Source organism: Macaca thibetana, chromosome 8, assembly GCF_024542745.1.
Source record: "Macaca thibetana thibetana isolate TM-01 chromosome 8, ASM2454274v1, whole genome shotgun sequence".
In the NCBI taxonomy this organism is placed as follows: Eukaryota; Metazoa; Chordata; class Mammalia; order Primates; family Cercopithecidae; genus Macaca; species Macaca thibetana.
In genome coordinates, this window is record NC_065585.1 from 37,169,156 (window position 1) to 37,185,771 (window position 16,616).

The window sequence follows — 16,616 nt, forward strand, 5'->3', positions numbered from 1 at the left end:
AGGAGTCATCAGTCCTTCGGTCAGATCCCCCTGCAGAAAGGTTGGCGCTGCCGTTGGAACTGACCTTAGAGCTCTGGAGAGGACTCCTTGGGGGTGAACAGCCGGGTTCTGGGACCCAGCAAGGTCAGGGGGCGTCTCCATCCCAGCTACTCTTTATCCCTCGCACTTTGGAAAGCCCGAAGAGGATTCGCCCGGAGTTAGGCGAGCTGTTGGCTGGTCAACGTTCTTTAGGACCTCAGGGAAACCGGGGCGTTTCTGGCTTTAGGACCCAGGAACTGCAAGGCAGCCTAGACTTAGATGCCTTGGACCACAGCACCACCTACTTATAGAAGCATCCCGAGCCTCAGCCAGTCTGCATCTCCATCGGAAAGTGCGTTAGCCACATCCCTTCGGATCACTTCGTCTTCCCGGGAGCGTTCTGCCTTCTACAGCTCGGAAAGAACGAAATCTGAGCTGTGAAGTGAGCGTGGAGAAAGCGCAGGAAGCGACACAATTGGTTAGGGACGTAGAGAGTGAGAGCCGGCGCACCCCTAGCCCGGGGACCGCGCTCGCGGGCGGGGACGGAGCATCCCAGTGGCTGCACCCGCTGCTCCGCGCTTCTGCCCGGCGCCGCCAACACCGTGGCGGCCGCTGGAATCCCGGAGCTGCCAGGCGCTCCCGGCCGGTCTCGGCAAACTTTTCCCCAGCCCACGTGCTAACCAAGCGGCTCGCTTCCCGAGCCCGTCATGGAGCACCGCGCCTAGGGAGGCCGCGCCGCCCGAGACGTGCGCACGGTAGGCAACCCACCCCAAGGCAGCCGCAGCCGCGGCGCTTGGGTACCCTGCCGTGGACTCCAAATGGCCTAAGAGCGTTCTTTTAGCCCTGCACTCTCAGTGTCTTTGGAGCTCTTTCCTTTCCTCGGAGCGCCCGCACAACGCCCTATGCCCCCGGGTTGGAGCTTAGGGCTCGGCAGAGGTTGCTAATTCACTGATTGTAATCACCTTCCTCTCCAACTCGTCCGCAGCTGCCTGCTCTGGATTAAGCCGCTCCGCGGCTCGTGCTAGGCAGTGGGTTCGCTTCCTCCTTCCCTCTCTTCTTTAAATTGGGACGCGCGAAGGCGCAGCTGCCTCTCCGGGGCTCTCTCCATCCCCCACACACCCTGTTTTCGCTTCCCTCATCTCTCAGGTTCGTGGCGGAGAGATGCTGATCGCGCTGAACTGACCGGTGCGGCCCGGGGGTGAGTGGCGAGTCTCCCTCTGAGTCCTCCCCAGCAGCGCGGCCGGCGCCGGCTCTTTGGGCTAGCCCTCCAGTTCCTAGACTTTGAGAGGCGTCTCTCCCCCGCCCGACCGTCCAGATGCAGTTTCGCCTTTTCTCCTTTGCCCTCATCATTCTGAACTGCATGGATTACAGCCACTGCCAAGGCAACCGATGGAGACGCAGTAAGCGAGGTGGGTCTCTCTCTGCCAAAGGTGTGTGGGCTTCAGGGGTGGCTTGTGGCGGTGCTCACTCACGCCCTGGCTCCAGGGACTCAGATGGGCAGGGCTGTGCTCTCCACCCCAGCTTTTGCGGGTCCCCACTCCCCACCTTTAGGACCCTGGAGCTCTACAGAACACTCCGTGTTTCTGTACCCTGGAGGCGCAAGGAGCCGGAGCGAGACGCGCTGGGAGCTGGGCGAGCTGGGCGCCACTTGGGCGCTCAGGGCCAAGTCGTGCGGTCCGCACTCATGTTCGCTGCCCCACCTCCTCACCTGAACTTGTCTCTTTAGAACGTATTTCTAATTTGGCATGCATTTTTTTTTTTTTTTTTTTTGGTCGTTATTCTCTCTGTCCTCTTAACCATCTTCCCTGTAGCACATTTGTTTTACCTTCCCCATCCACGTGCGCCCCAAACCCGGCCTCAGATCTCTTTGGACTTGACCTAGCACAGTGTGTGTGTGTGTGGTGTGTGGGTGTGCCCACGCGTGTGTCTGTATTCCGGAGCTTGGGGAGGGGTACCAAGTCGAGGGGGAGGACCTCCATTTCCAGAAAAAGGCAAACAGATCTTTTTTCTGGAACCTGCGACGAGATGGGAACTTTCTGAATTGAGCAGCAATTCCCGCGCTGGTTTTCTGGGGAGTCCTCGCCTGCAGAGGTTTGTTTTTAAAACAGGCCCCACTTTGCTCTCTCCATTTGCTTTGCAAAAGCAGCTACACCGGTGGAGGCTTCTGTTCTCAATGAAATTCACTTGCGGCTTTTTAACTGCTCCCTTCCTCTCCATCACTTGTGCGTAGCGGAGAAGGCGGGTGGAAGCCTCCAGAAAGGTTTCTGGGAACTCGCTTTCCTGCAGATTTAGTGCATATTTCTGTCTCGGAGTCTCGGAGTCTGCTGGAGATGCAGCTAATCCAAGTGCATTTTAGAAGAAGGGTGGCTAGACACGATTCAATTTTCTGGGGGGATTTAAACATAAACCACCCACCACACGCACATCGAATTACCCGCGCAGGAAAGGTACGCAGCAGCCGCTTCCCAGGGACATGGTGAGAGCTGTCTATTTTCATCCGGCACTTTGCCACTTTGGACTTTTGCGCAATTAGAATTTGTCGCCGGGTTCATGAATCTTGACTTTCTCTTCTTCTCCAAAATGTAAACGTCTCACTGGACCTGTGACGTGATTTGTTTATAACTCATTGTATGTAAACTCCGGTCCTGCATCCAGATTTTAGGGAGGACTTTCCGAACCTTAGTTTTTTTGATGGCTTTTTAGGACATTGTTAAGCTGTTCTCACCTAGGGGTAGAGCTAGAGATTGGCCCACCTGAGCGCAGAGCTCCAAATAACTGACGGTGTGCGACTTCTGTAGTCCCTGCGCTTCAACTGTCTCTGTATCTGCGGCTGGTAAGGATAAACCCTCTCCAACTTCTCTCCCTCCCTCTCCCCCGATTTCTGACTTTTGGAAATTGTTTATTTTCAGAAATTATTCTACTTAAAAATACTAGAGATTTCTTCCCAAAGGCCATGAGAGTTTGATATTGATACTTGCCTTGAAAAAGCCCCTTTTCATCTCGTCTCTCCTCCCCTCCTAACTGATTCCTTTCTCAATCCCAGTACTTTCTTTCGAGTATTCGGCAGAGCCAGCAATTTTTGATTACACTATGGTCAAAAGTGTTTGGAGAGGCTTTTCCTCTTTTTATAAGTCAAAGCTGCAGTCTACTTAGAAAAACTAAAGTGCTTGAAGTCTGCAAAATATAGAAATATCTAAAATCCTTTGCCAGATCCTTATTAGATGACTTACTAATTCAGTGATAGCTTTCTGATCCACACTGCCTGTCCCATTGTGGTTGAGTGGGGAAGAACTAAGCATATTGTTTTAGTAGAACTTAATGCAGAGATGCTGTTTGGTGGAAAGGGACATTACAGCACTCCTGCGGCCAGAAGGGATACTGCATGCCTTCTCTGCAGTGCCATCTCTAAGAATCTTCCTATGCCTTCTAAGGTATCTGAAGCAGAACCTATTTATCTCAAATAGCAGAATCTTTTGTAACGATTACTATCTACATCCCAAAGCACTGACATTCTAACTCTAAACTGTGCAGTAGTAGCTTGTGCCAAATCAACCTTTCGATTTAATAAAATTCAAATGCTTTCAAGAACGTGTAAATTGGTAAGGGTGTAAAAAAACTATCAAAGTTTTTTTTTTTTTTTTTTTTTTTTTTTTTTTTTTTCTTCTTCTTCTCAACAGATGTCCCTTTACAAATCCCAAGTTTCTGGTTAAAATAACTGTGGTCCTTAAAAGTGACCACACTATCTGTACCAACAAAGGGTGTACTGTGTTTTTAATTAAAAGTGGAACTACTTAAAGGGCTGGCCAGACAGTGTAGGGTGATAGTAGCTTTTCTGCTTTGCAAGGAAGCTTAAGGATTGCATTGTGAGAGTATTGAAATGAATAGAGATCTAACTCAAGTTGTGTGAATTGTCCCTCTTCACAAACTTAAGCTGGTTTTAATTGATCTCATGTCCACTGATTGATCCTACACCAATTGTTGTGCATACCAAACAATTGGCTTTCCCCAAAAAGATTGATTTCAATTAGTTCCTCAGTGAATGCTTGACTACTGGCCAAATCATGTCAGCAGTGACAGTTGACATGTTAGGGCCTATGTGGTACCAACATTTCCCTTTTTCCCCTTTGTTTTGGATAGTGTCAGTTAAGTATTATTTTCCAGGAAGAAAAGTAATTGGTATTTTTTCAAAAAGGTGTTGTAGCTTGGAAGATTAGTTATTTTCTTGGCTTTTGTGCTACAAGGTAGGTGGCAGTGGTACCAGGATTGGTTAGGCTTACCCTTGGGACCTGATTCTTTTTTTTTTTTTTTTTTCCATATTCCATCTGCAAATAATCAAACCTTCAGAGTGGAGCGTTCTCCGAACTCCTTTGGCATTATGTTTAGTCTGCGCTATGATCTCACATGCTCCATAATATCATTTTCTTAATGAAATAAAATTCTTGGCAGAGATTAGATAATTTAGTCAGTTAAAATCAATTGCATCCAGTTTGGAATGGGGAGCAAATATATCATTTAACGGTATATTTTATTTCAGAATATAGCCAGAGGATTGAGAAAATAGAATTTTGACCTTCTCTACTTTTGGACAAAACTTCAAATGGGGGAGATCATCACGAACAATAACACTACCCACCTACCATATTTTCTTCCCCTTATTTTGAAAAATTATAAAAATGCATTTGATAGTCACTAATGGGGCCTGGTTGCAATAATTTTTAAAAGTTAGACACAAACACAATACAATACTGACAATGAATATCTTTTAGAGAGGGGGAGACACATGCCAACATTTTGTAAAGCTTATTGACAACCCTTATTTTCCTCTCCATGTAACATACTAAGATTTGTCTCCCTGACTCCCCCTTCAAAATAGTCATGATTGGCTATTGTTAACCCCTACTGTCTATCTTGGTCTGGAGACCACTTATGATTGATTTATATGGTAAGTGGAGTTATTTGATTACTTTCATTTTTTGGAATGGTCGTAAGCTACATTTCAGGCTGAATTACTGAAAGGTGGATAGACAAATCATAACTTTATTGTGGTCTCCTGGAATTTCTCAAGCATGGCATGTAATGACTTAATCTTATATCTCCCTCATTCTATTTTTATACCTTGTGATATTTTAACCAGGGATTTATGAAAACTTCTTGATAAAATTCTCAATGCAGCAAGGTTTCTAAATGTATAATTCATGTTTCTGGTGGTCTGATGGCAGGGGGCGTGCTATGACAAGTGTTTCCTGCTATAGCCTTTTCCACATTGAATCCTCAGCTTCTCCTTCCTCTAATAACTCCTCATTTCACAAAATTAGACTTAGCTTCTTCCATAAAAAGGAAAGGTTTATCACAAATAGTGTGGCATGTTTCTGGTAACTGAGGCTGGAAAAAGTAAACATTTTCTCTTAAACGTTATAGAGCTAAATTAATTTATGTTTGTGTTCTTAAAAATTTATTGAGATTGGAAGATTTTTTTTTTTACAAGTACTTCTTAAATAGTTTACTTTTCCTGATATTCTTTCAAAATACAAAATGACACATGGAACATGCTAACCTACAGTTAAATGAAAAAGTTTCAAAACACATTTTGTATGCTTGCTTACTTTAAGTTCCAAAGTATTTCAGAAAAGCTGATGTGATGTTTAACTTTGCAAAATAAACATGTTCTTTCTTTCCTTTTCTCTATTTTGATTGGCTGCTTTGTCTTCCAACATAACTGCGTAATTTTTTAAGGCAGGGTCTTACTAGTACAGAGAGGTCAGAAAGTTGCTGTGCTCAAACTAACACCTTATTTTGCCACAGAAATTTGGAAGTGATTCAGAATAGGTGACATTCCCCTAGGCCCTGGGCTTTCTTTATTTGCTTTTAAAATCCAGCTTGGGTAGAATCCAATATTCACAGAAATCACAAGTTGGAAATGACACTTCTAGTTCCTTAATGCAAAGCCACCTCTTGATTTATTTAGAGACAAACTGGCCAGTTTGTGGAATATCCAGCGTAGTTCTTTCCTTCCAACTTACTGACTGCCTTTAAACTATTTCTTTTGGAAATACGTATCCTTATCCATCCCAAGTGCAGGAAATAGGGGACAGACAGATTTTATTTGATATAAGCTTGATAACTATGATAAAAGGAGGTGATAGACTTTGGGATGACAAAGTTTTAAAATTTCAGTATTTAAGATACCATGAAGCTTATTTTTTCTCCATTAACTGCAGCAATCAAGGGCTGATCAGGTGAAGACAGTGTTGTATATCTATATTTATACATTTTCATGTGTTCATCCAGAATAAGTAGAAAACATGCTAATTAATACTAAAGTGTATACATAATGTATATTATACATATTAGGGAAGGTATATATGCATACCTGTATATGTGGGTGTGTGTGTAGGGAAAGCGACGAAGATGGTATAATTATGGAGGATTGGGATTTCAGAACTAAAAGATTTTTCACTCATTTTTTTCTAGTCCTTTTCATCTTTCTCTTCGACAAGATGAAAAGATGGGAGTGGGTGGGAAAGGGAGTGGCAGGGAGAGAATGAGAATAAGATTGGGTAAGGATAGTGTTTTTACTCTTTCCAAAGCCCACCTTCCACCTGTTCTTACCTCCTCTAGGACCCTTCTGTGTCAGTCACCCTTATTTCAAGCGTGCTGCTGTTCCTCTAATCCCAAAATTCCTTATTTCCTCCCTCTTCACACTGCTTTCCAATCTCTTCTGCTTTCCTTCACTTCTTCTATTCCCTTCTCTGGCTTGATAATCCTGTTTCATTCACTCTTCAATCTGTTACTATTTGGCTTCTACCGTCACCCTTTTAATAAAAATATTTTCTTTTCTTTAAAGATATTTTTATGCCTTCACAGAAATTAACAAAAAAGAAAAATATTAAAAGTTTATAAACGTTAGACTTATTTTTAGAGTGCTTTTAGGTTCACAGTGAAACTGAGTGGAAGGTACAGAGATTTTAGAAAGGGGTTTCTTAATGGCCAGTCATACTCACCTCATTTCCAAGTCCAGCATTGGTACAGTCCTCTGGGACTTGTTCCTATGGTGATATCTTATCACCTCTTTCCTTTGGCCAGTGACACTACACTAGTCTCATTGAGAATGTAGACTAGTGTTTCTTCACCTTTATTCATTTCCTTGGGGAATTTTACCCATCCCTGTTTCTTGAATTTTCATTTCTACATAAAGTCCTTTAATTCTAGGCTCAATTTTTCTTTTCTTTTTCTTTTTTAGCTTCAGATTATCCTACACTCAGGTCTCCCAACTACTGCCAATATGGATAGATATTCCGTGCATACTCAAACTTGACAATTCACTTCCTCTTTTGTGTCCCCTCCCAAATGTGTTCCTCTGCTTGTATTCTTTATTGTTATCCATGGAGTTCTGGGTGCCCAGACTGGGAGCCTTGCTATAGTCTTTGACTTTTCTGTTGCCTCTTTATCATTTTATTCTTGCCTAAACTATATCGGATTAGTGAGCTTATATCCATCTCATCCTTTCCATTCCCAAAGGTGTTTCCTAGCTCAGGCCCTTATAGACTCCTCATCCTCCGGCATCTACTTCAATCCACTTACGATGCTCCATCCCTTACAATGCTGCCACATTCCATTTTTCTCCACCACAGATCTGATCATGTTACTTCTCTGCTAATAAACCCCAAACCTCCCAGACCTCCATATTGATTGCAGAATAAACACCAGCCTCTTCTGTAGCAGTCATTGTTTCCCACCATCTGACCACAGCCTGCTTTCAACCTTCCACCACCTTGAAAGGACACTTCACTTAAGCTATCCCAGATTACTTCATTTCCAGGCATGCCATGTGTTTTTAAGCTCTTGTGCTGTTGAGCATGTGTGTGGCGTGGCGCCCACCTAAAATGCCACTGCTTCTGTGAAGCCTTCCTAGAATTTTCTGTCTTCCTTTCTAAAGCCAAAATAAATTATTCCCTCATAGTTTCTTAGCTTTCTGGGCTACTCTTACAGGACTCTTATTTTTCCTTTTTTTCTGGTTATCTTGCCTTATGTGTCATATTTTAAGCTTCTCTTAGGCAGAACTACGGTACATTTATCTTTGTACTCCTCAAGCTAGACCTTTTAGAGTGCTTTCTCCACAAAATGTAGTGAAACAAAACGTCATTGTATACGAGATTTTTGTTGTTTGCCCTTAAAATTATTTTGGTGACTTAATGAGAAATGGTGTTTTGTTTTGTTTTTTTTTTAAATCGAAGTTGTTTGCACATAGTTGAAGTTGGAATGATTAAATATTATGGGTATTCTCATCATTTATAATTCTTTATAATTTAAAGAAAAATTAAAAAAAAAAACTGAGGTATAAAAGCATTCCCAGCCAAGTACTCATTCTGAAGTCTCTTCTGATTACTTCAGAATTTCTCAGACTACACTAGTGTCTGTATACTTGTTTGTTATTTGAATGATGGAGTATTCCAAGTGACAGGTGATTTGTGGGTAGGGTAGAGAAAACTGGTGGTGGTGGGGTAACACTTTTTTTTTTTTTTTTTTTTTGAGACAGAATTTAGCTCTTGTCACCCAGGCTGGAGTGCACTGTTGCGATCTTGACTCACTGAATCTCCTCCTCCTGGGTCCAAGTGATTCTCCTGACTCAGCTTCCCAAGTAGCTGGGATTATAGATACCTGATACTATGCCCGGCTAATTTTTGTATTTTTAGTAGAGATGGGATTTTGCCATGTTAGCCAGGCTGGTCTTGAACTCCTGACCTCAGGCGATCCTCCCGCCTTGGCCTCCCAAAGTGGTGGGATTACAGGTGTGAGCCACTGTGCCCGGCTGGTAACCCATATTTTAAAAAATACTTATTTTATAGAAAAGGGCAATAAAGGATTTTTATCCCCAGTTGGTCCATATGAATGAATAATAATTTAGGAGAAAATAAAAGAAAGTGGTGTTTGCCTTCTAAAAAGATACTCATGTTAATAATATAAGTTAATACAGGAAAAATTTAATCCTAGTTATATTTATGATTTTAGTATAATATAGCTACATGCACATACCCATGAGACACACAGATGTGTGTGTATTTTAGAACAAGTTCTGTAAATATGAAGAGACCACGTAGTTCTGTGTAGTGCCTTCCAGGAGAACACTGACATTTTAGTGTCCTTTGAATGAAGTGGGACCTGTTTGACTTATACAGAGGGTGAGCTGCTTACAGAACTGTGTGGTTTTAAAACTAACAGTTAAGAGAATAGAGCTAGAATTCAACTTTCCTGAATTCACTGAGTTTTTCTGTACATGGTATGTTTCAACATAAACATTAATTCAAAGAAAAGAAATTCCCTTTGAACCCATTCAAAAGTTCTTCAGACCACAGACTTTTATTGAGCCCCAGAACTTCCTACAACTCATAATTATGCTAATGAAGTAATGAATATTAAATAACTGAAGGCTGAGGGGTGGAGTAATTGATGGGTAGAACCATAAGTATATTTTAGTAAAATTTTGCATACTTGCATTGGTAATTTTTAAAATTATTTTTGAATATGAATTATAGAAACATTTCTAGCATTGTAGTAGCCAGAACAAATATGTGTGTGCATGTGTGTACTTGCCTGTACATGTGTTCATGTATGTGTGTATTGGTGTGTATGTGTATTTTGTGTTTAACACACATGTTACAATAAGGGTTAGAGCAAAGGTATTAAATATTTCTTATTTTTACTCTAAAATGTAGAGAAAGTGATTATAGGTAGCCTTTCTCATCTAGTCATTTGGAGAAAACCTTCTACAATTTACTTAAAACTTTTTCAATTTTCATCTCTTGCTGAAAGATATTAAGAGCACTTATAAAAAAGAAGTTATCCAGTTCAGCACATTTGTTTTGAGAAGGGTTTCTTAACTTGGGGTCCAGAGGTAGGGCTAGGGTTTTTGCAAGCTTTCTGAAATTAGAAGCTTTCTGATTTCTGTTGCTTTTTGTGGCGTAGAAGGACAATATAGAGCTTTCACTAAAGTCTCAAAGAAGTCCAAGTTTCACCTCTTTCCTTCAATAGGTTAAGCAGCATTGGCTTAAAAAATAGGAGGTGGACCTTCCAAATTAGCATGATGCCAAATGACTGCTTCAAAGTGATATAGATACTTGTTTTCTAAAAATTTATTTTCCTTGTGTGAGTTTTCAGCCATTTGCTATGTTTATATTTGACAATATGAAACCACATTGGAAGCACTATCTCAAGATTTATTTCAGTAAATAATTACTTGGCAAGTAATTCCTTACTCAAAGACAATAGTTGTTAAATTCTCTCCATCCCACTAAAGAGTTTATAAAAGTACAACATAAATATACAGTATAGGGGTTTTGTTAAAACTTATCATGTGATCTAACTTTTATCTCATTAAGAAAACAGTTAATATATAGTTTTAGAAATAGCTGTTGTAGCTTTCCAGCTGGTGACATGCGGTGCTGGCATTGATCTGACTTGAGGCATCATGCTGCCAGTTCATAGAATGGCCAGAACTGGGGCTTAGCACTCTTCAATTCTGGCCAAGGGGGCTCCTGCTAGATCTTTGTTTCTGTGTCAGCACTTTTTAGAATTTTTGTGTCATGATGGCCTTAGTCTCTCTCCTGTTGCTGGATACAATTGCCAACTAATCACCTCAGCAATGAAAACACATGGACCAATAGAGGGCACACTTTGCATTCTTTTCCCTATGCTTTGTTCTCTGAAATTTTGTGGGATTTGTGCTTCCTTTGCTTTGCCCTATTGGTTCAGGGGCGAAACCTGCTCTGCTGTCTCCATGGACACTGTGATCATCTTGATGTCATCACAGAGAGAACAAAGGAACAAATAAAAAGAACTTTTCGGTCTTACTGAACATTTCTGGTTTTGATCGCTAATCTCCTTTTGACAAGACCTCACCAAGAGGCAAACTGAACCAACCTCACTATTTTAATATCTGTGAGACACAGATGTTGAAAGCTACAGATTTAATTAACATGCAGGTAGGTTCCAGCTTCTGCAGCCACTTTGAAAAGCATCAGTTGGTTTTATTTTATGTTTTCAATTCAGATGTGTTCCATAAGATGAATGCCCTAAAATTTAAGCAACTGGTAAAGTTTGGAGTTGCCCAAATGACTCCAAATTAATACTTCCTAATTAATTGTTTTTCAAATTCTTTAATCTTTGTAGAGAGACCTATTTATTTCGATGCTTCTCTCATACTTTGGCCCTTTGAGAATTGTGAAAATTGTCTAATATTCTGAAAATCCAAAGTTTTTTTTTTTTTTTTTTTTTTGACTGAGTCTCGCTCTGTCACCCAGCCAAAGTATTTTTAAGTTTTCATTCCCCCTTATGTAATAAAGTATGACTTAGGGCTTAAAAATTCTCTGGCATCTCATTGTTTTTCACCTCACATGCTGTGTTCTCATGCTTCTTCCTGGTAGTCAAAAGCAGGCTTTTTAATGTTGAATGATCTGCGCTGTGTCGTCATTAAACTGCATGTTTAGTTATTCACTCTTTCTCCTCCAAGATTTTGAAGACTTACTTTGCCCTGTTGGTTCAGCTGGCAGACCTCCTGTGCATGCCCCATGAAGTTTAGCTGAATCATAGGGGATTAATGTCCTATGAGCAAATGATATGTTATCTGCCCATCCCCCAAAATATAACTCTTCGGGGGGTAACTATGGTATCTGTCATTCCCTGCTCTTTTACTGTCATAGATGATCTTTAAAAACTGCCCTGGATGAGAGACCTTGCTGGTCTAGTGTATTGGGAAGAGTTGTTCCTGCAGCTCCCATGTTACCATACCTAAATAGACATTAAAAGAAGGCAGCCCTGGTCTTCAACTTGTCATATCTTCTGGGTAGTTCTCGTAGGTGGAAGAACATCTACAAGAACTTATGTTTATTTTGATACTTGCTTCTTGATGACGTTCTAGAGGTTCACTTTCGTCGGATGTGTGTGTGTTTAAGGGAATTTTGAGAAACTCTTGCTTGTTAGTTCTGGGCTCTTCTGAGGAGATATGAGGAAGTGGGGGAGAATAGCTGTAGTTTGGGTAAGTGGAATGAAGAAACTAGCTTAACTTTTTTTTTACTTATCCAAGGATCTTGGTATCTGATGACTTCAGAAAAATCAGAGCTGTCCTATGCATAGCATTCCTTCCCCTGATGAAAGATATCTTGTGGCCACCCTCCTTCACCCAGCATAGTGTAATTGAGAAACTTTGTTAGGGCCAAGAAACTACGTAATTTGAAAAACCACTGGTGTCTGATAAGTGTACAGCAGTGGTTACCAGAAGCACTATTAGTGGGTTGAGGTTAGTTTGTTGTGGTGATAGAGAAGCCATTTGCACCACTCCTGGTGGTCAGTAAGTCACATCAGCAGTGGCTGATATGATTCTTGACTGAATCCTGTCAATTATGAAAGTTCTTTTTTCCCCTCATTTAAATAATACTATCCTGAAAATTGATCTAGAACTTTGGAAACTACCCCCTTGAAAACTGATTTCCCAAATCATGAGTTTAGTGTGATTTAATTGTTCTGTATGCAGAGGAGTTATTTGCAGCTACTATGGGTGATCTTAACATGATTTTGATTTGAAACTGACTCAAATGAATAACTGTTCAGGAGGCTTGGCAAGCTTCTGCACATCAAGCAGTCATTTTTTGTTGTTGAATTCAGAGAGAAAAGTTTAAGAAATGTGACAGGCTGGATCTAGGGAAAGGAAAGAGCAGGAACAAGATCATTTTCTTAGACTTGAGGTCGATCCTGTGAAAAATGAATGTGATTAATTTTTGGAATTAAAGCAAAATGAAGGTATTTTATGAAGAGGAAGATTAAAGTTTATATTTAGAAAATTATCCACTAATGGAAGAGAACCTTCTTTGGAATTTTGATTTTGGAAGCTGCCTCTTTCCAACAGCAAAGAGCATCTCTTGAGAATGTTTTAAAGCTGGTGACTTTACAACACTCTCAAGAGTGAACTCTAAGGACCTTTCACACCGTAAGAGCCACCACACAGCCATCTGTAATGCATGTGGTATCTAATAGGTACTTAAATATAAAGTCTTGTTGACAGCCGCTTGAACTCAAAATACAAGACTCTTCCTTCCTGAAGACAGGACACTAAACAAAACTACTTTAAGAGATGAGGTCTTGCTGTGTTGCCCAGGCTGGGCTCAAGTGATCCTCCCACCTTAGCTTCCCAAGTAGCTGAGACGACAGGCATGTGCCACCACTCTCAGCTAAAATTGCTTCTTGAAATTCTGCACCATACGCTTCTGCATCATTATTGTAAACTTCAGTAATAATGTGATAGATATTGACACTCAATATGAATTTCTGAAAGAAGGTGTATACCTCAATTCTTACATGACCATGATGTTAATTTGTAAAATGTTTCATTATAAGAAACTTTGAGATTTCAATATAACTATAACCAACATGGGTTATGCCAGACAGATATTTTGCTTTCTTTAATGGGTTGCTAGACTGGAAGACAAAGAAGTATTGGACGAAATTTTAATATCTGGCACCTATGAAGGCATAATGGACTTAAAAACCTTTCAGACAAGGTAGAGAAATGCAAGTATATCATCTTAAGTTACTTTCTTGAGTTACATTTGGTAGAGAGTGGTGAGTAATGGATTGATGTCTACTCTGTGGGAATCCTGGGTGTACAGAAGGATCCTGTCTTCAGCCTTGTCTGAAACAATATTTTCTTAATGATTTCATTGAAGACAGGTGGTAGACCAACCACACTTTTGTGTAATATGAAGTTGAACAGTACATTTAGGATGTGGGATGACTGGTTACAAAAAGATCTCAATGGCTAGGAATGACAAGATGAATTTACAAATGAAATCTTAACCAGAAACATGTAGCGTTTACTGTTTAAAATCAAAGAACTAGCTGGGCCCAGTGGCTCACATCTGTAATCCCAGCACTGTGGGAGGCCTAGGCAGGCAGATCACAAGGTCAAGAGATCAAGACCATCCTGGCCAACATGGTGAAACCCCATCTCTGCTAAAAATACAAAAATTAGCTGGGCGGGGTGGTACACACCTGTAGTCCTAGCTACTCGGGAGGATAAGGCAGGAGAATCGCTTGAACCCAGAAGGCAGAGGTTGCAGTGAGCTGAGATTGCGCCACTACACTCCAGCCTGGTGACAGAGCGAGACTCCGTGTCAAATACACACACACACACCCCAACAATGGAAGAATAGGATGTTGGACACAACGTTTTCTCATTGATTTTTGACTTACTCTGAGGTTATAATATAATGTAATTGCAAAAAGAATTCATTGCATTAAGAGAAATATTTACCTAGATTCAAGAATAAACCAGATGAAGGCTCTTAGCCTATCTTACATTCTTTTCTAGAGTCATTACTTTAAGAAGTGCATTGGCAGCACACGTTATTATACAGTATTAATTTCCTAGGACTGCTGTGACAAAGTACCACAAACTGGATGGTGTGAAACAGCGGAAATTTCTTTTCTCACCATCTGGAGGCTAAAAATCCAAAATCAAGATGTAAGGAAGTTCATGCTCTTTCTGAGACCCTAGGGGAGGAGTCTTCCTTGTTTCTTCCAGCCTCTGGTAGCCTCAGGTGTTCCTTGACTTGTAGCAGTAGAATTCCAGTCTCTGCTTCCATGTTCACGTGGCTGTCTTAGCTCTGGTTTTATTTCTTTTGACAGAAAACCAGTTCTATTAGATTAGGGCCCACCTTAATAACCTAATGTTAACTTGATTACATCTGCAAAAACCCTATTTGCAAATAAGGCCACATTCACAGGCATTGAGAATTAGGGCTTCAATATATCTTCTCTGAGTACTCAATGCAACCCATAACAAATACCATTTGCATCAGACCCTGTAGTCTTTTAAATCCTCATTTTCATAACCCTGTGGAATATTAATAATAATAATTATTGTTAATATAACAAGTAGTGGTAGTAGAAGCGGAATGCGTAGTAGAGGAAGGATCACTGCATATAGCTACAGACTGTATATTGGACATAAAGCAAGAATGATATTAATGGCACCCCCTGGACTTGTGCGTGCCATGGCCCTGAGGGTAGGGATGCTTTAGACATGGTTTATAAGTGTACGGTGTTTGCAGTATGTAACTTCAAGTTCCTTTCTGCCTCTACAGTTGTGTGAAACTACACAAACCCAAAGAGTCACCTCTTTATTACTTATTACAGCCTCTTTATTACTTTTTCAAACAAATCTATGCATCAACTTGGCTTCTTACTGTTCATCTCTATCAGCTGAAGCTGAACATTCCATTTAGCTGGTTTTTGTTTGTTTTTGAGATGGAGTCTCACTGTGTCACCCAGGCTGTAGTGCAATGGCATGGTCTCAGCTCACTGCAACCTCCGCCTCCCTGATTCAAGCGATTCTCCCGCCTCAGCCTCCCGAGTAGCTGGGACTACAGGCGTCCGCCACCACACCTAATTTTTGTATTTTTAGTAAAGACAGGGTTTCACTATGTTGGCCAGGCTGGTCTCGAACTTCTGACCTTGTGATCTGTCTGTCTCGGCCTCCCAAAGTGCTGGGATTACAGGCGTGAGCCACCACGCCTGGCCTTAGCTGTTTTTATTGAAGTTTGCTGTCCTCTAAGAGCTGTTAACACTCTTTATGAAGCATTAGTGAAATCTCAATATTGCCTACTATACATGACTTCTGGTGTTAGAGTGTCTTAAACTAGTCTTCTCTGATTTTGAGTAGTGTCAAATGCTGGCATTGCCAAGGGGCTTGATCTATTCATGCTTGTGTGCTGCATATAAAGGGCGAGTAGGAACATTGTTTTAAAGCTATTGTGAAATATTTGAAACATAAAATAGTAATGTGATGAATCCCTATATATCCCTCACCCAGACTGAACAAATATTGAGATTTTGCCACACTGACTTTATTTATTCTTTATTTTCTGTTTTACTTTGTATTGGCTGAAATATTGTAAAGAAAATCACAGATACTACATCATTTCACCCTACATATTTCTGAGTGTATTTCTTACAAATGTAGATTTTCTTTCCAAGCCGCAATGTCATTAATCTACCTAACAAAATTAGTTATTCCTTGGTAACACCTCTTAATAATCGGTATGTAATGGATTTCCCCAGTTGCCTCAAAAATGTTGTTATACTGTGGCTATGCTTGAATCAGCATTGAAATAACACCATTCATTGCATTTGGTAGGTATGTCCCTCAAGTACCTTTGATCCTAGGTAGTACTTCCTTCCCACTCATTTTTCCATGCCATTGACTTATTGAAAAAGAAAAAAAGGTCAATTTTCTGCAGAATAACATCCTTTCATTTGTTCTCCTGTTGGGGTTGTTTAACTTGTTCCTCAATCTTCCATAATTTCTGTGAACTAGAAGTTCTCCTTGAAGGTTGGATTAGATTCAGGTTCAACTTTTTTGGCTGGAACACCTTGCAGGTGATGCTGAGTGCTTCATATTACATCACACCAGGAGGCACACAATGTCTCGTTGTGCCGTTCTTAGTCATGCTGAGATTAACCAGTGGATTCATGTGGTACCAGCCCTATCACCCTCCATTTTAATGATATTTGTCTGAATTATCAGTTTCATTAGGGGTTGCAAAATG

General features: G+C 40.9%; 1 protein-coding gene across 3 annotated transcripts in view; it reads left to right on the forward strand.

Moving 5' to 3' along the window:
- Positions 1 to 172: 172 nt before the first annotated feature.
- Positions 173 to 16,616, forward strand: part of RSPO2 (R-spondin 2) — a 168,660-nt gene continuing 152,216 nt past the window's right edge. The window contains exons 1-2 of one of the 3 annotated variants that reach the window (XM_050800277.1): positions 173 to 773; positions 1,165 to 1,427. In XM_050800277.1, coding sequence (XP_050656234.1) covers positions 1,334 to 1,427 — 94 coding nt within the window. In that variant the 5' untranslated portion in view covers positions 173 to 773; positions 1,165 to 1,333. Of the gene's footprint in view, positions 774 to 1,164; positions 1,428 to 10,529; positions 10,998 to 16,616 lie in introns of those variants that run through there. The other 2 variants (XM_050800276.1, XM_050800278.1) reach the window with 2 other exon arrangements.